This window comes from Leucopleurus acutus (assembly GCF_964270905.1).
Source record: "Leucopleurus acutus genome assembly, chromosome: 10".
Classification (NCBI taxonomy): domain Eukaryota; kingdom Metazoa; phylum Chordata; class Mammalia; order Artiodactyla; family Delphinidae; genus Leucopleurus; species Leucopleurus acutus.
Genome location: NC_139153.1, coordinates 37968341 through 37989962, shown reverse-complemented (window position 1 = coordinate 37989962; position 21622 = coordinate 37968341). Strand labels below are relative to the sequence as shown.

The window sequence follows — 21622 nt, the reverse complement described above, 5'->3', positions numbered from 1 at the left end:
TCTTAATATGTAAAGTGGTTGCTACATTAAAAGATGTACTGTGTTGTTGATAGAGTAGTTCCATGCTGAAATCTGGCTGCTATTTTAGTCTATATGAGATGTTAATCACAAATTACTTTTTCTAATGGAAAACCTTTTCTCTTTTACAGGGGATCTTTCCTGCTAATTACATTCATTTGAAAAAAGCAATTGTCAGTAATAGGGGGTGAGTAGTTGGCTTTACTAAATTTATTTATAATTTTTATTGGTTGCAGAGGAAGGCTGTTTTCTTTTTGGTTCATAGTATAAAATATGATATTGGCATGTTTTCCTGCAAAAAATATACCTGTTTTATCATATATAATTCTGAGGACATAATTTTATCTTAAAATACTGACAACTTTAACCTCTTTTCCTGTATACTGGAAAGGTAATTTGTTATAAATTTTAAAAACAATTATGCATGCAGCATGTTTTTTAAAAATGATGTACTATTTTGAGAATAGTCCTTGATGAGAGTTAGTGATAAATCTGTCATTTTGTTTCTGTATGTGAAAGTGAGGGAGACTTTTAAAATCTTTTCTTTCTACAAATAGAAATTGAAAAAACTGTAAAGGCATACCTAAGGATAAAAGGACAGTGTAGAAAATGGGTATGTAGTTTGGTCGCAAATTTGTGAAACATAAGCAATTTCTCAATAGAGGAGAGACGAATTGTAAATATATCAAAATGTTAACATTTGTTGTTTTTGCATGTTCAGATTTTGGGTGATTTAAAAAAATTCTTTACTGTCATGTCTTATTTTTGAAAGTAATAGGTATTATTATTGGATTGTGATTTTTTATTTTAAAATATAAAATTTAAGGTACTGTCTAACTATGTAGCTTTTGGTACTAGAAATTATGTTTTTGACCAGAGGTTGAGTTAGCATCAGAGTATCCTTCTGGTAAGTTAGGGTTTAGTCAGGAAAAGAGAAACTTATGAGTCACTTTATGAAATAGAATCTAATATAGGGAATTTTAGACACATATTTGAAGAGTGAAAGAAAAAAAGGAGGAAATACTGATATAACCCAGAATAATCACTGCATTAAAGCATTCTATACTCTAATGTCTGGGAATACAAAAGATAATAGGTTGGGGATACCGGAACCCAGGAACTGCTCAATATTTTAGTATATACATCTTAAGAAAAAGTACATTCTCTAACATAATCACAGTATAATTATTACACTCAGGAAATGTAACATTGATATAATAGTACTATAAAATATATAGTCCATATTCAGATGTCTCCCTAATTGTCCCATGAATGTCCTTACTAGCTGTTTTCGTTTGGTTGGTTTTTTGGGGGTCGGGGGTGTGTGGTCCAGGATCCAATCAAGAATTAAATATTACATTTTATCATTGTCATGTCATAAACTCTTTTAATTTAGAACAGTTCTCCAGCCTTGGTTTTCTTTTTTCTTTTCATGGCATTGACTTTGTTGAAGTGCCCAGGCCAGTTGTTTTGCAAAATGTCCCTCAATTTGTATTTGTCTGTTTCCTCATGGTTAGATTCAGCTTAAGCATCTTAGATAGCAATACTACATGGATGGTGGTGTGCATTAAAATGGTCAAATTTCTCCTGGATATCTTCCCAATGCTTGGTTAGATCAGCAGGACTGGGACTTGGGGCTCTACCTTAGCAAATATCAACCAGGAGTTGAGGGCCTCTCAGTCAGAGAACATGCATTGTGTTTCTATCATGTACCTTCTTCATTGCATCCTGCCATACTCGGGAGCATAACTGTGCTCTCAGTGCTTCCTAGGGTATATCATCTGCTTCTTGAAAAACTTGTGCCATTTGTACTGAAGTACTTCTTGTTTTATTTGGTTGACACGGAGTGAAATTGCTTGAATAATCCATCTGTGGGAATGTTTTTACGGGAACTTCAAAAATTTTCATATTTTCAGTTATCTTTTAAAGTGTTTCTTGATATCTGGGTTTTCTCATTCTTAAAATGATTCAGGTATTGTTGCTACTTTTTTTTTTTTTTTTTTTTTTTTTTTGCGGTACGTGGGCCTCTCACTGTTGTGGCCTCTCCCGTTGCAGAGCACAGGCTCTGGACGTGCAGGCTCAGCGGCCATGGCTCACGGGCCCAGCCACTCTGTGGCATGTGGGATCCTCCCAGACCGGGGCACGAACCCGTGTCCCCTGCATTGGCAGGCGAACTCTCAACCACTGCACCACCAGGGAAGCCCTGTTGCTACTTTTTATACAGTTTCACTGAAAAACTTATACATTTGTAGTAAACTAGAGGATTTTAGGGCTGATAAAAGACACGACCATGAGATAGTAGTAGCACATAATGAGCTTTATTTAGGCAGAGCTCTGACAAGTTGCAAAGGAAATATGTCACAGCAGGAGACCTTTCAGAGACAGCAGTGCAGGGCCACAACCAGAAGGGGGAAAGGGTACTTGAACTCTGGGGGGAGGGGTAGCAGAGAGGAGACTCATGTGTCCAGATCATGTCACTCAGTTACAAGATGGGAATTCTCTGTTCAGAGAGCACCGTAGGACAGCAGCAGCTTGGAATCTTTTATAGCCCCAAGGTTTGTCTTATCTATGGCTAGCAGACATTGAGAGCAGTTTCATTAAGTATGTAAAACAGATAGGCTCTAAATGAAAAGCTAAGGTACTAGTTTTCAGAAAGGATAGCAGCTAGAGTAGCTCTGTGAATCTGGATAGCAAGACTTAGAGGACAGTCTCTTCAGGATGCTACTCCTGAAGTTTTACATTGTTTTCCATGTTTATGTTGCTCCTCTTGAGATTCACATTATCAGGAGAGTGGCAGGATGTCAGAGGCTGTGGTGTGTGCACCCAGGAGATTTAGTACATTAAATAAATATAATAGATGCAAAAAAACCCCCCATTTAATTAAATCAGCATTCATTTAAAATATGTATTTTTAGCCATAAGGCTATCAGCGGTTTCACAGCAGAAGCCTAACAAGCCAGGAGAGAAGGGGTTCTATATTCATAGTGCTGAAGGAAAAAATACCAGGAATACTTTACCTGGCAAAGTTGTCTTTCAGATGTGAGGGAGAGATAAAGACTTTCCTAGAAAAACAAAAGTTGTGGGGGTTCATAATCATTAGATCTACTAGATCGGCCTTACAGACAATGCTAAAGGGTGTTCTTCAAGCTGAAATCAAAGGATGCTAGTTAATAACATGAAACCATATGAAAGTATAAAACACTGGTAAAGGTAGGTATACAGTCAAATTCAGAATACTCTGATACTGTAATGGTGTGTGAAACACTTAACTCTAGTATAAATGTGAAAAGACAGAGGTATTCAAAATAATGATAGCTATAATAATTTGTAATGGATGCACAGTATAAAATGTAAATTGTGATGTCAAAAACATAAAATGTAGTGGGGGGAGTGAAAGTGTAGAGTTTTTATATGCAATTGATGTTAAGTAGTTATCAGCCTAAAATAGACTGTTATAACTTTAAGGTGTTTCATGTAAGCCTCATTGTAACCACAAAGCAAACACCTATAGTAGAAACACAGGAGATAAAGAGAAAAGAATCAAAGCATACCACCAGAGAAATCCATCAAATCACAAAGGAAGTCAACAAGAGAGGAAGAAAGTAACAAAGGAACAACAGAAGAGCCAGAAGAAGATTAGTAAGATGGCTTTAGTAAGTCATTACCTGTCAATAATTACTTTAAATGTATATGGAATAAATTATCCATTCAAATGACATAGGGTGGCTGGTGGATAAAAAACAAGACCCCCTATATGCTGCCTATAAGGGACTCACTACACCTTTAAGGGTAAACATAGGCTCAAAGCGGAGGAATAGAAAAAGATATTCCATGCAAATGGAAGCCAAAAGATGTCAATGGCAGCTTTTCTTATATCAGACAAAATAGATTTTAAGTCCAAAACTATAAGGACAAACAAAGAAGGTGAATATGTAGTGATAAAGGGGTCAATTCATCAAGAGCAAAAAACAGTTGTAAATATATGTCACCCAACATCAGAGCACCTAAAGATAGCAAGTATTAACAGAACTGAAGGGAGAAATATACAGCAATTCAATAATATTGGATGTCTTCAGTACTCCACTTTCAACATCAAATTTTATTGTATTGCTGTCCGTTTGACATTTAAAGAAATAATACCAGTCCTTCTCAAACTCTTCCAAAAAGTTGAAGAGGAGGGAACACTCCCAGACTCATTTTATAAGGCCAGTATTACCCTGATATCAAAGCTAAACAAGAATACTACATGAAAAGAATTATAGGCCATTATCTCTGATGAACAAAGATGCAGAGTCCTCAACAAAATCCTGGCAAACCAAATTCAACAGCACATTAAAATCATTCACCATGATCAAGTGGGATCTATCCCTGGGATGCAAGGATGGTTTAACATATGCAAATCAATAAGTGTGATACATCATATTAACAGAATGAATGATAGAATCCAATAACTCTCTCAATAGATGCAGAAAAGGCATTTGCAAAATACAACATGCCTTCATATTTAAAACTCTTAACAAATTAGGTATAAAAAGACTATGCCTCACCATAATAAAGGCCATATATAACAAGCCCATAGCTAACCCTCATACTCAATGGTTAGGAATAAGACAAGGGGATGCCACTCTCTCTAGTTCTATTTGACACAGTACTGGAATTCCTAGCTAGCGCCGTTGAGAAAGAAAAAATAAAAGACATCCAAATAGGAAAGGAAGAAGTAAAATAGTTTCTCTTTGCATATGGCATGATCTTATATATTGGAAACCTTAAAAACATCAGTTCTCTTATATTTTCCAGGAAATTTTTACATCCCCATTTTCATATTCATATATATATTTATAAATTCATTTATTTTTGGCTGCATTGGGTCTTTGTTGCTGCATGTGGGTATTCTCTAGTTGCAACGAGCAGGGGCTACTCTTCGTTGCAGTACATGGGCTTCTCATTGTGGTGGCTTCTCTTATTGTGGAGCATGGGCTCTAGGCACATGGACTTCAGTAGTTGTGGCATGCGGGCTCAGTAGTTGTGGCTTGCAGGCTCTAGAGCATAGGCTCAGTAGTTGTGGCACATGGGCTTAGTTGCTCCATGGCATGTGGGATCTTCCCGGACCAGGGCTCTAACCCATGTCCCCTGCATTGGCAGGCGGATTCTTAACTGCTGCACCACCAGGGAAGTCCCTCCATTTTCATATTTTTTGTCATAAAGTTTTTTTATTGTATTTCTTAGTATACTTTAAAATCTTGACTGCATTTATGGTTATGTCCCTCCTTTTATACTGATATTGTTTTTGTGCTTTTTAAAATTCATTTTCACATCATCAGTCTTTCTGAAGTTTATCTGTTATGATTTTGCAAAGAACCAGCCTTTTCACATGCTGATCCGGACTCTTGTCTCTCATTGTTTTCTGTTTTGTTAATGTGTTTATCAATTTTCATAAGTAACATTTTCTATTTTTTGTTGTTGATCTCTAGGTTTTTAAATTTTTTAAAAATTTAAAATTTTTGTCAGTTTTTAGGTTGGGCACTTAGTGAATTTATTTTTAGTCTTTTCTAATACAAGAATTGGAGATTATAGAATTGCGTCCATATAATGCTTTAGCTATATTATACAAGGTTTTATCCTTAGTATGTCTTTCCAGATTGATGATATCTAGAATATTTTCCCTTCTAGAGAAATGGAGAATAGTTTCATAATGTTTCTCTTTTGCTCTTCTATAATATGTGGATTGTAGTGTAAATGAAACCTCATCATTATACCCTTTAAAAGTAGGTGGTGATGCACATATGGTCACCTTATTTTTGATAAAGGAGGCAAGAATATACAATGGAGAAAAGACAGTGTCTTCAGTAAGTGGTGCTGGGAAAAGTGGACAGCTACATGTAAAAGAATGAAATTAGAGCACTCCCTAATACCATACACAAAAATAAACTCAAAATGGATTAAAGACCTAAATGTGAGGCCAGACGCTATCAAACTCTTAGAGGAAAACATAGGCAGAACACTCTGACATAAATCACAGCAAGATCCTTTTTGACCCATCTCCTAGAGAAATGGAAATAAAAACAAAAGTAAACAAATGGGACGTGATGAAACTTGAAAGCTTCTGCACAGCGAAGGAAACCATAAACAAGACGAAAAGACAACCCTCAGAATTGGAGAAAATATTTGCAAATGAAGCAACTGACAGAGGATTAATCTCCAAAATTTACAAGCAGCTCATGCAGCTCAATATCAAAAAAACAAACAACCCAATCCAAAAATGGGCAGAAGACCTAAATAGACATTTCTCCAAAGAAGATATACAGATTGCCAACAAACACATGAAAGAATGCTCAACATCATTAATCATTAGAGAAATGCAAATCAAAACTACAATGAGATATCATCTCATACTGGTCAGAATGGCCATCATCAAAAAATCTACAAACAATAAATGCTGGAGAGGGTGTGGAGAACAGGGAACCCTCTTGCATTGTTGGTGGGAATGTAAATTGATACAGCCACTACGGAGAACAGTATTGAGTTTCCTTAAAAAAGTGAAAATAGAACTACCATACGACCCAGCAATCTCACTACTGGGCATAGACCCTGAGAAGCCATAATTCAAAAAGAGTCATGTACCACAATGTTCATTGCAGCTCTTTTTACAATAGCCAGGACATGGAAGCAACCTAAGTGTTCATCAACAGATGAATGAATAAAGAAGATTTGGCACATATATACAATGGAATATTACTCAGCCATAAAAAGAAATGAAATTGAGTTATTTGTAGTGAGGTGGACAGACCTGGAGTCTATCATACAGAGTGAAGTAAGTCAGAAAGGGGAAAACAAATACTGTATGCTAACACATATATATGGATTCTAAAAAAAAAATGGTTCTGAAGAACCTAGGGCAGGACAGGAATAAAGACGCAGATGTAGAGAATGGACTTGAGGGCACGGGGAAGGGTAAGGGTAAGCTGGGACGAAGTGAGAGAGTGACATGGACATATATACACTACCAAATGTAAAATAGATAGCTACTGGGAAGCAGCCACATAGCACAGGGAGATCAGCTCGGTGCTTTGTGACCACCTAGAGAGGAGGGATAGGGAGGGTGGGAGGGAGATGCAAGAGGGAGGAGATATGGGGATATATGTATAGCTGATACACTTTGTTATAAAGCAGAAAGTAACACACCATTGTAAAGCAATTATACTCCAATAAAGATGTTAAAAAAAAAGTAAGTGGGCAAAGGAGGAGGGAAGACATCAATGAAGTAAAATTTATAAGTATATATGATACAGCATGGAGTAATATATAGTAGATGTTATAGACATGTTTCTCTACCTGGTTGCAGGTTGCATCAATAACTTCCCATCTTTGCTACCCATTTCATGATCTCTTCTTTTTAGGTAGTACCTCAGCTAATGGTATTTGAGCCCTTGGTAGTTCTGTATGTTTCAGGATGCTATAGTCTTCCATTAACTTTTAGCACAGAGCATGGCACTATTAGGATGTTCCTTGAGGATCCCTTTGGTTGCATCTATACTTTTCCCCACTTCTTTTGTATAGCAGCAAGCCTGTTTCTTCTTGAGGACTAGTACAAATTAATCATGCCAGCCAATACCAAAAGTGCCTTTTTTTTTGTTTGCCCAGTGGCAGGAAGAACCTAAACATGAAATGGCTTCATGGTAATCTCAGATTCATTGTAATTGAATAATGTTCTCATCTGGTATATTCATGCTTCATAATAATTCTGTATTAGCAGAGTCTGAGTCCTCAGAGATGGGAAGTTAAAATTTTACAAGTGAGTCATTATGTTTGAGAGTGAGAAGTGCCCCTTCCATCTCTATCTCTTCTTTTTCGAACCATGTATTCTGCCTGTGGGAGAAACATAACTCTATATTGGTTGCTGGTTCAGAGCAGTTATCACAATATGTGGATAGTACCTTTAAAAAGGTGGCATAACAAAGTCTCTTATAGTTCTCTCTGTTGCTTTATACAGTCCAGTGCTCTGGGTGATGAAGTAATTAGTAATATCAGTAAATCCTGTGAGCATCAATTCCTTATTCTACTTCTTTTACTTTAAAGTGAGTTCCTACCTCATATTGTAGTTTTAAACATATTAATGTGATGGCAAATCAGGTATTCAGTAGTCTATGGAAGGTCCATTGCCAGAAATAAAGCAGGCCTAGAAAGAAAATTCAAATCCCATCCCTTTCATGATCAGTGGAGTCCACTGTAATGAACTTGCCTATCGGTGTTGGCTAATTAATCCACTTGGTGTATGGTACCATATCAGAGACTCAATGCTACTCAGTTCTTTTTTTTAAAGTTTTATTTATTTATTTAGGCTGTGCTGGATCTTTTAATTGCAGCATGCAGGATCGTTAGTTGCAGCATGCAGAATCTTTAGTTGCGCCATGCGAACTCTTAGTTGCAGCATGCCTGTGGGATCTAGTTCCCTGACCAGGGATCGAACCTAGGCCCCCTGCATTGGGAGCATGGAGTCTTATCCACTGGACCCCCAGGGAAGTCCCTACTGGCCAGTTCTGATTCAACAGTTATGGTACTGTTACTGAACCAAACTTTGGTCTCCTTGCCCACATGCAGTTAAGCCAGTCTGCTAACCCTGGGTTGTGATGAAGGAAAGTGCACCATTTATTGCAGGGCGCCAAGCAAGGAGTCCAGGTAGCAAGTGCTTAAAAGTCCTGAACTCCCTGAAGGCTTCAGGGAAAGGTTTTTTTTTGTTTGTTTGTTTGTTTTTTTTTTTTTTTTTTTTTGCGGTACGCGTGCCTCTGACTGTTGTGGCCTCTCCCGTTGCAGAGCACAGGCTCTGGACGTGCAGGCTCAGCAGCCATGGCTCACGGGCCCAGCTGCTCCGCGGCACGTGGGATCTTCCTGGACCGGGGCACAAACCCATGTCCCCTGCATTGGCAGGCGGACTCTCAACCACTGCACCACCAGGGAAGCCCAATAACTTCTATCTTTTACACCACATTCATCTTGGGATGGCTAGGAAAGGAAACATTGATTTCATGGAACACTGGGATTAGTTGGTATAGGGCATAACGAAAACTGGCTTGCTCTGCAAGACAGCTCATTTGGGTGAGCCAATCTAAAAGTCTTCAAGCAAGGCAAGAACACTGTCATCACAGTAGAGGAGGGTCTTTTTCTGCTGCAAAGGGAGGTTTAGTAGCAGCGAAACTTAGGGTCTTCTGTGTTATCCAGTGTCTCTGTCTCTACCATTTTTTCCAAGTCAGTAGCCTGATTTTTATCTTAAAATATATAAAAGGCCATAAATTCAACTGACCTTGTAATTCAGCAATGATCAGGATCAAAAACGAGAGTATGGGTTTTGGCTATTTGAACACTAAAGATGAAAGAGAAGATTGCTCTGAACTCTTACACAGAGCATCAGTAAAATGAGCATTCAGCTTTTTGCAGCCCTGGTTTCTTGACTAGAGATTATCCTTCCAATTAGATATTACAGAGTATCAAATTGTCTCATCTATCCATTCTATGTCTGCTAGATTTATTTAACTGTTAGTTTAGAATACAGGTAAAGGGAGAAACAGTAGCTCAGCAGTACCCAGAAGGTCTCTTGCTTTTTGATCATGTAGGCCAAGTTATCCTTTTATACTTGTCTTTTTTTAAAAAAATTGCCTTTGACATCATTGTTGGTCTGTTTTTCAAACTTCCCTTAAACTTAGCCTCAGACTTTCCCGCCAGGATGGAGCTGAGAAGATAGTGTTAGACTCTGCTTATAATTTTATGGATTTCTGTTACATGTGTTCTGGGAACCTTGTTATTACCTTTACGACATATGGTTGGGGATCTGTGGCCTTAAAGTGGATAGATGAGAGAGGGAATAAGAAGGGAATCTATAATGGCATCCACTAAAGAAATATTGGGAGAGTTATTGAGAGTCTGCTGTCAAAGAACAGTGCAAAGGATGTGATCATCTCAAGGACTATGGGATAGAGTTGTGCTTTGTACAGTATTAGACAACTTAGAGAAAGACAAGATTATGTCCTAAATTGTCACAGCTTGACATGGAATGAAAAGCAGGAACTTTCTATGGTTACGCTTTCCTACCTGTGTTACTGCAATGCCTTCTAACTGCTCTCCCCACTTCTATCCATGCCCACCTACAGTTTATTCTCAGTATAGCTGCCAGAGTGGTTTTTTAAAAATACAAGATAGATCATGTTACATCTGTGCTTAAGACCTTCCAGTGGTTCGCATGTCATTCAAAGCCAAAACCTAAGCTCTTACAAAGGCTTACAAGGTTTTATGATGTGGCTTCTTGTCACCCCAGTGACCTCTTCTGCTGTCCCTTTTTCCCTGTCATCTTCAGTTACACTGGCTTCCTTGCTTTTATTCAAACATATCAGGTACATTCCTGCCTTAAGGTTTTTGCTCAGGATGTTTCCTGTGCTTGAATACTGTGCCTGGTTAACTTTGTTACTTTCTTTAGGTCTTTTCTTAAATTTTCTCAGTGAGATACACCCTGACTTCTGTATTTAATTCTGCCTCTTCCCCTCCCCTCACCAACTCAAAACTGGATGCTCCCATAGGACATCTGCCTCTGGAAACTGAATGTACCTGCCAAGACATTGGTTTCTTTGTAATCTTTGCTGCTTTGGATAATTGGGTTTTTTTTTTCTTTTTTGCTGCTTTGGGTCTTCGTTGCTCCACCCAGGCTTTCTCTAGTTGTGTCAAGCAGGGGCTACTCTTCGTTGCAGTGTGCGGACTTCTCATTGTGGTGGCTTCTCTTGTTGTGGAGCACAGGCTCTAGGCGCGTGGGCTTCAGTAGTTATGGCGTGCGGGCTTCAGTAGTTGTGGCTCGCAGGCTCTGGAGCACAGGCTCAGTAGTTGTGGCATATGGGCTTAGTTGCTCTGCGGCATGTGAGATCTTCCCAGACCAGGGATTGAACCTGTGTCCCCTGCATTGGCAGGCAGATTCTTAACCACTGTACCACCAGGGAAGTCCCTGGTTTTCTTTTCTAAGTCTGGGGTGAATGGACCCCAGGTCATGAGCCTGTACTGTAGTCATAAGGAGGCTGAGAAGTCAAGTATCCATCATTTTCCACTTGTATAGTGGAAGGCAGCTCTGTCTCAATGTTAGGATTTTTCTCAAACATAGAAGGGGAGTTACAATGCAGGACAGATAAGGAAAAGAAAATCACAATTTTCTCTAACACTGCCGTTCTCTTCTTCTGGGATTTCTGTTAGGATTAGGTTGGAGTTCTTCCACCTCATCCCCATATCTCTTAAGTACTCTTTTATACATCTTGCTAAATTTTCTTTTGAGTTCTGTCTGGCCTGTGTCCTTTGTGTTGAGGTTTTTTCCCCCACTGCTAGTATTTTTTGTCATTTAAATGAGTAACATAAAATTTAGCATTTTAAACATTTTTAAGTGTACAGCTCAGTGGCATTAAGTACATTCACAGTGTTGTGCAACCTTCATCAGTATTCAGAACTTTTTCCTCGTTCCAAACAGAAACTCTGCACACCTTAAGCAGTAACTCTTCATTCCCCCTTTCTCCCAGTCCCTGGTAACCTCTGTTCTACTCTGTATATAAGTAGAATCATTCAATATTTGTCCTTTTGTGTCTATCTTATTTCACTTAGCATAGTGTTTTCAAAGCTCATTCATGTTGTAAAATGTATCGAATTTTCATTCATTTTAAAGATTGAATAATATTCCATTATATATTTTATATCTATCTATATATCACATTTCATTATTCCATTCAGCCGTAGATGGACATTTTGACAATATTTTTCATTTGCAAAATTCCTAGTTGGTTATTTTGCATATCCATTGGCTCTTGTTTTATTTATGTTTGCTTTTTTTAAAAATGGAAGTTACTCATTTCTCTAAGCATTGTAAATATTTTAAAATGTTTATCAGACTTATAAAATCCTGAGAAGCATTTTCATTTTATTTTTAAGACTTTGGACATCTTAGAATTTTGGTTTTCAGAAGTGGGAGATTTTGTTTTCCCCTTCCTTTTCTCCCCCTGAGCACATCTGTCTAGTACTTGTGTAGTTACCTCTACCTGCTTCCAAGGCCCCAGTGTAGAACCAAGTCCTACAATAGCATTTTAGATCTCCTTCTCCACAGTGACGTTGGACTTTTGGCAGATCCTGACCTTTGGCTGAGGGAAGGAGGGGACTGCTTCAGTCTCCAATCTATTTAGCCCTAGAGGTTTCTAAAAGCCGTGGTTTTAAGTGAGGTTCAGTAGCAGTTTTTGCTGTGCTTCATGTTGGCCTTCTTTCAGGGAGCTTCAAGTAGTGAATCAGGCCTTCATCCTCTTCTCACTTGGAGCACTTTTCATCCCTGTTCTCCCTCTACATCTAAGTTCCTAGATATCACTAGTAGCTTTTGACTCCAGAGCCTAGAAGTGCTATGATTTCACCCTTGTTCACTGCTCTGTTTTTTTCTGTTCTGTTGCTGCTCTATTGAGGTGTTAATTTTATTTTGGAGTTCAGAAATACATTTGGTTTTCTATTTCATATTTTCTCCGCTGGGTATTGGGAGGTTAGGAAATATGTCGAAGCATGAACTTATGGAGCTATTTGGACAAGAAGTCTTTGTGAAATATATTTTTAAAGTACAATATGAAATCTAACTCATTTTGACATTGTTTATTTTAGATATGCTTTGGTAATTTGTAAGTAATGAAAATTAAAAGATTAAGTAAGAGTGAACAATAGCTGCCATTTATTAAATATCCTGTATACTGGGCTTTGTAATTGACATTTTATACCCATTATATCACACTTGAGAATTCCAGATGAGAAAATGGGATTATTTGTTTACTTCACATGAGGTGGGCAAGGATTTGAGAGTTAAATACCTTTGCCAACACATGGCAAGGAAGTAGGGAAAGTAGGAATTGAGGCCAAGTTATCTTACCCTAATGATCATGCTCTCAGCTACATTTCTGTGCAATATACATTGAATTAAAGGATCGTCTCTTTTCACTACCAAATTTCATTTCTAACAAACTCTTGTTTTTTTTCACGGTAACACTAGTGTTTTATTTTTTATAAATTGCATGCACATCCATAAACCTAATAAATAGGTTTTCTCTATTTTTTTTTATACAGTAGGTTCTTATAGTCATCAGTTTTATACACATCAGTGTATACATGTCAATCCTAATCACCCAATTCATCACACCACCCCCCCACCCACCTGCGGCTTTCCCCCCTTGGTGTCCATACGTTCGTTCTCTACATCTGTGTCTCAACTTCTGCCCTGCAAACCGGTTCATCTGTACCATTTTTCTAGGTTCCACATATATGCGTTAATATACAATATTTGTTTTTCTCTTTCTGACTTACTTCACTCTGTATGACAGTCTCTGGGTCCATCCACGTCTCTACAAATGACCCAATTTCGTTCCTTTTTATGGCTGAGTAATATCCCATTGTATATATGTACCAATCTTCTTTATCCATTCGTCTGTCGATGGGCATTTAGGTTGCTTCCATGACCTGGCTATTGTAAATAGTGCTGCAATGAACATTGGGGTGCATGTGTCTTTTTGAATTGTGGTTTTCTCAGGGTATATGCCCAGTAGTGGGATTGCTGGATCATATGGTAATTCTATTTTTAGTTTTTTAAGGAACCTCCATACTGTTCTCCATAGTAGCTGTATCAGTTTACATTCCCACCAACAGTGGAAGAGAGTTCTCTTTTCTCCACACCCTCTCCAGCATTTGTTGTTTGTAGATTTTCTGATGAAGCCCATTCTAACTGGTGTGAGGTGATACCTCATTGTAGTTTTGGTTTGCCTTTCTCTAATAATTAGTGATGTTGAGCAGCTTTTCATGTGCTTCTTCACCATCTGTATGTCTTCTTTGGAGAAATGTCTATTTAGGTCTTCTGCCCATTTTTGGATTGGGTTGTTTGTTTTTTTAATATTGAGCTGCATGAGCTGTTTATATATTTTGGAGATTAATCCTTTGTCCATTGATTCGTTGGCAAATGTTTTCTGCCATTCTGAGGGTTGTCTTTTCGTCTTGTTTATGGTTTCCTTTGCTGTGCAAAAGCTTTGAAGTTTCATTAGGTCCCATTTGTTTATTTTTGTTTTTATTTCCGTTACTCTAGGAGGTGGATCAAAAAAGATCTTGCTGTGATTTATGTCAAAGAGTGTTCTGCCTATGTTTTTCTCTAAGAGTTTTATAGTGTCCAGTCTTACATTTAGGTCTCTAATCCATTTTGAGTTTACTTTTGTGTATGGTGTTAGGGAGTGTTCTAATTTCATTCTTTTACATTTAGCTGTCCAGTTTTCCCAGCACCACTTAATTGAAAAGACTGTCTTATCTCCATTGTATATCCTTGCCTCTTTTGTCATAGATTAGTTGACCATAGGTGCGTGGGTTTACCTCTGGGCTTTTTGTCTTGTTCCATTGATCTCTGTTTCTGTTTTTGCACCAGTACCATATGGTCTTGATTGCTGTAGCTTTGTAGTATAGTCTGAAGTCAGGGAGTCTGATTCCTCCAGCTCCATTTTTTTCCCTCAAGACTGCTTTGGCTATTTGGGGTCTTTTGTGTCTCCATACAAATTTTAAGATTTTTTGTTCTAGTTCCATAAAAAATGCCATTGGTAATTTGATAGGGATTGCATTGAATCTGTAGATTGCTTTGGGTAGTATAGTCGTTTTCACAATATTGATTCTTCCAATCCAAGAACATGGTATATCTCTCCATCTGTTTGTATCATCTTTAATTTCTTTCATCAGTGTCTTATAGTTTTCTGCATACAGGTCTTTTGTCTCCCTAGGTAGGTTTATTCCTAAGTATTTTATTCTTTTTGTTGCAGTGGTAAATGGGAGTGTTTCCTTAATTTCTCCTTCAGATTTTTCATCATTAGTGTATAGGAATGCAAGAGATTTCTGTGCATTAATTTTGTATCCTGCAATTTTACCAGATTCATTGATTAGCTCTAGTAGTTTTCTGGTTGCATCTTTAGGATTCTCTAGGTATAGTATCATGTCATCTGCAAACAGTGGCAGTTTTACTTCTTCTTTTCTGATTTGTATTCCTTTTATTTCGTTTTCTTTTCTGATTGCTGAGGCTACGACTTCTAAAACTATGTTGAATAATAGAGGTGAGAGTGGACATCCTTGTCTTCTTCCTGATCTTTGAGGAAATGCTTTCAGTTTTTCACCATTGAGAATGATGTTTGCTGTGGGTTTGTCATATATGGCCTTTATTATGTTGAGGTCGTTTCCCTCTATGCCCACTTTCTGGAGAGTTTTTATCATAACTGGGTGTTGAATTTTGTCAAAAGCTTTGTCCGCATCTATTGAGATGATCATATGGTTTTCATTCTTCAATTTGTTAATATGGTGTATCACATCGATTGATTTGCATATATTGAAGAATCCTTGCATCCCTGGGATAAATCCCACTTGATCATGGTGTATGATCCTTTTAATGTGTTGTTGGATTCTGTTTGCTAGTATTTTGTTGAGGAGTTTTGCATCTATATTCATCAGTGATATTGGTCTGTAATTTTCTTTCTTTGCAGTATCTTTGTCTGGTTTTGGTATCAGGGTGATGGTGGCCTCATAGAATGAGTTTGGGAGTGTTCCTTCTTCTGCAATTTTTGGAAGCGTTTGAGAAGTATGGGTGTTAGCTCTTCTCTAAATGTCTGATAGAATTCACCTGTGAAGCCATCTGGTCCTGGACTTTTGTTTCTTGGAAGATTTTTAATCACAGTTTCAATTTCATTACTTGTGATTGGCCTGTTCATATTTTCTATTTCTTCCTGGTTCAGTCTTGGAAGGTTATACTATACCTTTCTAAGAATTTTTCCATTTCTTCCAGGTTGTCCAGTTTATTGGCATAGAGTTGCTTGTAGTAGTCTCTTAGGATGCTTTATATTTCTGCGGTGTCTGTTGTAACTTCTCCTTTTTCATTTCTAATTTTATTGATTTGAGTCCTCTCCCTCTTTTTCTTGATGAGTCTGCCTAATGGTTTATCAATGTTGTTTATCTTCTCAAAGAACCAGCTTTTAGTTTTATTGATATTTGCTATTGTTTTCTTTGTTGCTATTTCATTTATTTCTGCTCTGATCTTTATGATTTCTTTCCTTCTGCTAAGTTTGGGTTTTGTTTGTTCTTCTTTCTCTAGTTCCTTTAGGTGTAAGGTTATATTATTTATTTGAGATTTTTCTTGTTCTTTTTTTAAAATTTATTAATTAATTAATTTATTTTTATATTTGGCTGTGTTGGGTCTTCGTTTCTTTGCGAGGGCTTTCTCTAGTTGCGGCAAGTGGGGGCCACTCTTCATCGCGGTGCATGGGCCTCTCACTATCGCGGCCTCTTTTGTTGCAGAGCACAGGCTTCAGACGCGCAGGCTCAGTCGTTGTGGCTCACAGGCCTAGTTGCTCTGCGGCATGTGGGATCTTCCCAGACCAGGGCTCGAACCCGTGTCCCCTGCATTGGCAGGCAGATTCTCAACCACTGCGCCACCAGGAAGCCCTTTTCTTGTTTCTTGAGGTAGGCTTGTATAGCTATAAACTTCCCTCTTAGAACTGCTTTTGCTGCACCCATAGGTTTTGGATTGTCGTGTTTTCATTGTCATCTGTCTCTAGGTATTTTTCATTTCCTTTTTGATTTCTTCAGTGATCTCTTGGTTATTTAGTAATGTAGTGTTTCGCCTCCATGTGTTTGTGTTTTTTACGTTTTTTCCCCTGTAGTTCATTTCTAATCTCATAACGTTGTGGTCAGAAAAGATGCTTGATATGATATCAGTTTTGTTAAATTTTCTGAGGCTTGATTTGTGACCCAAGATGTGATCTATCCTGGAGAATGTTCCGTGCGTACTTGAGAAGAAAGTGTAATGTGCTGTTTTTGGATGGAATGTCCTATAAATATCAATTAAATCTGTCTGATCTATTGTGTCATTTAAAGCTTCTGTTTCCTTGTTTATTTTCATTTTGGATGATCTGTCCATTGGTGTAAGTGAGGTGTTAAAGTCCCCCACTATTATTGTGTTACTGTCCATTTCCTCTTTTATAGCTGTTAGCAGTTGCCTTATGTATTGAGGTGCTCCTATGTTGAGTGCATATATATTTATAATTGTTATATCTTCTTCTTGGATTGATCCGTTGATCATCATGTAGTGTCCTTCCTTGTCTCTTGCAACATTCTTTATTTTAAAGTCTATTTTATCTGTTATGAGTATTGCTACTCCAGCTTTCTTTTGATTTCCATTTGCATGGAATATCTTTTTCCATCCCCTCACTTTCAGTCTGTATGTGTCCCTAGGTCTTAAATGGGTCTCCGGTAGACAGCATTTATATAGGTCTTGTTTTTGTATCCATTCAGCCAACCCGTGTCTTTTGGTTGGAGCATTTAATCCATTCACGTTTAAGGTAATTATTGATATGTATGTTCCTATTACCATTTTCTTAATTGTTTTGGGTTTGTTTTTGTAGGTCCTTTTCTTCTCTTGTGTTTCCCACTTAGAGAAGTTCCTTTAGCATTTGTTGTAGAGCTGGTTTGGTGGTGCTGAATTCTCTTAGCTTTTGCTCTTCTGTAAAGCTTTTGATTTCTGCATCGAATCTGAGTGAGATCCTTTCCAGGTGGAGTAATCTTGGTTGTAGGTTCTTCTCTTTCATCACTTTAAGTATATCATGTCACTTCCTTCTGGCTTGTAGAGTTTCTGCTGAGAAATCAGCTGTTAACCTTATGGGAGTTCCCTTGTATGTTATTTGTCATTTTTCCCTTATTGCTTTTAATAATTTTTCTTTGTCTTTAATTTTTGCCAATTTGATTAGTATGTGTCTTGGCGTGTTTCTCCTTGGGTTTATCCTGTATGGGACTCACTGCGCTTCCTGGACTTGGGTATATATATATTATATATATATAAATATATATATATAATATATATATATTTTCGACTATAATCTTTTCAAATACTTTCTCGGGTCTTTCTCGCTCTCTTCCGCTTCTGGGACCTCTATAATGCGAATGTTGTTGTGTTTAATGTTGTCCCAGAGGTCTCTTAGGCTGTCTTCATTTCCTTTCATTCTGTTTTCTTTATTCTGTTCTGCAGCAGTGAATTCCACCATTCTGTCTTCCAGGTCACTTATCTGTTCCTCTGACTCAGTTATTCTGCTACTGATTCCTTCTAGTGTAGTTTTCATTTCAGTTATTGTATTGTTCATTTCTGTTTGTTTGTTCTTTAATTCTTCTAGGTCTTTGTTAAACATTTCTTGCATCTTCTCGATCTTTGCCTCCATCGTTTTTCCGAGGTCCTGGATCATCTTCACTATCATTATTCTGAATTCTTTTTCTGGAAGGTTGCCTATCTCCACTTCATTTTGTTGTTTTCTGGGGTTTTATCTTGTTCCTTCATCTGGTACATAGCCCTCTGCCTTTTCATGTTGTCTATGTTTCTGTTTATGTGGTTTTCGTTCCACAGGCTGCCGGATTGTAATTCTTCTTGCTTATGCTATCTGCCCTCTGGTGGATGAGGCTATCTAAGAGGCTTGTGCAGGTTTCCTGATGGGAGGGACTGGTGGTGGGTAGAGCTAGGTGTTGCTCTGGTGGGCAGAGGTCAGTAAAACTTTAATCCTCTTGACTGCTGATGGGTGGGGCTGGGTTCCTTCCCTGTTGGTTGTTTGGCCTGAGACAGCCCAGCACTGGAGAGTACCTGGGCTCTTTGGTGGGGCTAATGGCAGACTCTGGGAGGGCTCACACCAAGGAGTACTTCCCAGAACTTCTGCTGCCAGTTATCTTGTCCCCACGGTGAGCCACAGACACCCCCCACCTCTGCAGGAGACCCTCCAACACTAGCAGGTAGGTGTGGTTCAGTCTCCCCTGGATTCACTGCTCCTTCCCCTGTGTCCCGATGCACACACTACTTTGTGTGTGCCCTCCAAGAGTGGAGTCTCTGTTTCCCCCAGTCCTGTCGAAGTCCTGCAATCAAATCCCACTAGCCTTCAAAGTCTGATTATCTAGGAATTCCTCCTCCCGTTGCTGGATCCCCAGGTTGGGAAGCCTGACGTGGGGCTCAGAACCTTCACTCCAGTGGGTGGACTTCTGTGGTATAAGTTCTCCAGTCTGTGAGTCACCCACCCAGCAGTTATGGGATTTGATTTTTCTGTGATTGCGCTCCTCCTACCATCTCACTGTGTCTTCTCCTTTGTCTTTGGATGTGGGGTATCTTTTTTGTTGAGTTCCGGTGTCTTCCTGTTGATGATTGTCCAGCAGCTAATTGTGATTCTGGTGTTCTCACAAGAGGGAGTGAGAGCACATCCTTCTACTCCGCCATCTTGGTTCAGGCCTCTAACAAACTCTTTACTCTGCATGAATCCAGAATTTCTTTGGAAATTTGCTTATTAATTCACTTTATTTGGTTATTTTTCTTAGTGTTCTGACTACATTCTACTTGGTCTGTGGAACCGTGTATTTATAAATAACACTGTATCTGAATTTTAAGGATACTGATTATATATTATAGACTAAGAAAAATACGTCAGTATTAGTATATACTTGGGTTAGTATAAATTGAGGTAAGTCCAAAGTTTTAGAACTTTAAAATAGGAACAATGTAATTTTCCCATAGATCTCAGTGGTTAAAGTAGCTGGAGACCCAGTAGGTGAAACTTTCAAGAAATTTTATTCCAGTTTATCCTATACAGCATTTCTGCTTTAATGTTACTAAAACACAACACTCTTACAGCATCTCCCATGTCTCTCTATTTCCACAGTGTCAAGTTTAAATCTCAGCCTTGCACTGAAAATTCACCTTATAAATTTGATGAATATGGATAGTGCTCTGGCATCATTCCAAGATGATTTTTTTTATCTGCTGGAATAAATCATAGAAAATAAAAAAGAAAGCCATATAGCATAATCAAGTAACATATATTCATTGATGCTCCATATTAATACACGGTCACCTTTGAACACAGTGGTGGTTTGTCAGCTGTGTAGAGAAATGATACTTAATGCTAATTTGTGAAATGAATTTTCCTTTGTTGCTTGCAAGTGGATGATGTTCTCTTTGGCTAACAAATTGGAGTATAGGTTCCATCCACCTCAGCATATCAGTATATAAAATCTTTGGTCCCAGAAAATATTTCATTAACTCTCAAAAGTGGCATAGACATTATAAAAATATTATCAAGTCATGCCCTTACTTTGAACAACCTTTCAGTATCGTCTCATTCATTCTCAATGCTCTGTGGTGACCTAAATGGGAAGGAAACCCAAAAACGAGGGGCTATATGTATATGTATAGGTGATTCACTTTGCTGTACAGTGGAAACTAACACGACTTTGTAAAGCAACTATGCTCCAATAAAAATTAATTTAAAAAAAGGTCTGGTATCTTTAGTATCATTTGGAAAGGACCTGTGAGAGCTGGCCTCAGTCATACCAGTCTTCTTTAAGTTCTTAGATATGTGAAATTCTTTACCATCTCAGTGACTTCTTGTATATTGTTTCCTCTGCAGGTGACACCACACTTGTCCCTCCCAACAAACTTTTCTGTCGTGACCTTTTTGCATCTTTTGGGCATTGCCATTTCTTCAGAGAAGACTTCACTTATCTTCTCTTCTTTAGTCGTGTCCCCCAGCTAAAATCTCTGATAGTACAATTTGGTTTCTTTCTTAGATTCATTGCTATCCATATCTGTTGTGATTATTTGTCTAATTCCCTATCCACAATAAGAGCTCTATGAAGATAGGGACCCTGTCCATTTTTGTTCACTGATAAATCCTTGGCAATTAGCACAGGGACTGGCACCATAATGGATGTTGCTTACAAGGTAGTTGGAGAGAAACCTAGTACCTTTCTGTTTCCAGGATCACAGTTCCTCTACCAGACCCAGAACTCCTCAATGGACAAGTTGAGGAAACTTGTTTATATTAATTCAGTTCACTTATATTATTGCAGTATATTACTGCTAAACAATATGTATTCAATTAGATATACCTCTGTTTATATTTGCATGAATTTAAATTTGATTTACATGTGTTGAAAAGGTCAGTAGACAGTATTCTGGTATTTTATCAAAGATAACAGGACTGTTTGTTGTGGCTCTGGTTCTAGGCAGTATGAAACTGTGGTTCCACTTGAAGATTCTATTGTGACTGAAGTTACAGCAACTCTGCAAGAATGGGCCAGTCTGTGGAAACAACTCTATGTGGTAAGTAGTTTATAACTAGTTTACTAGATCATTAAAGTTAATTGTACCAAGTGAAAAAATTATTGTACTTGTGCCAGTTGCAAATTTATAGATTTCTGAATATTGAGTTTTTCAAATGTATGTTCCTAATATTAACTGAAACACAGTAGACTTGAGTTTTGTCCAGCCTGAAGAGAACACATTACTCATATACCTGCAGTTCTTTCCATCCTATTCCAGTCAATAGAATGTAAGTTCCATAACACCAAGGATTTTAGCTGTCTTACTCGTTGCTGTATCCCCAGAAGCTTTCACAAAACAGGTCTTTATTAAATGAATGAACAAACTTCAGAGTTACATTGTGAACCTAATGGTGGGTAAAGGCCAAGAAGCTGTATCAACACTTTCTTACAGCTAATAAGCTTAAAGGATATGTCATATATGATACTT

At 38.0% G+C, this 21622-nt stretch overlaps 1 protein-coding gene across 1 annotated transcript in view; it reads left to right on the top strand.

Annotated features, from left to right (window-relative positions):
• The window catches only part of DOCK3 (dedicator of cytokinesis 3), a gene marked incomplete at both ends in the record, with an annotated part of 412488 nt that overhangs the window by 103340 nt on the left and 287526 nt on the right, over positions 1–21622 (top strand). The window contains 2 exons of the mRNA XM_082848220.1: positions 150–205; positions 21097–21193. Of these exons, the coding sequence (XP_082704346.1) occupies positions 150–205; positions 21097–21193 (153 nt within the window). The remainder of the gene's footprint in view (positions 1–149; positions 206–21096; positions 21194–21622) is intronic.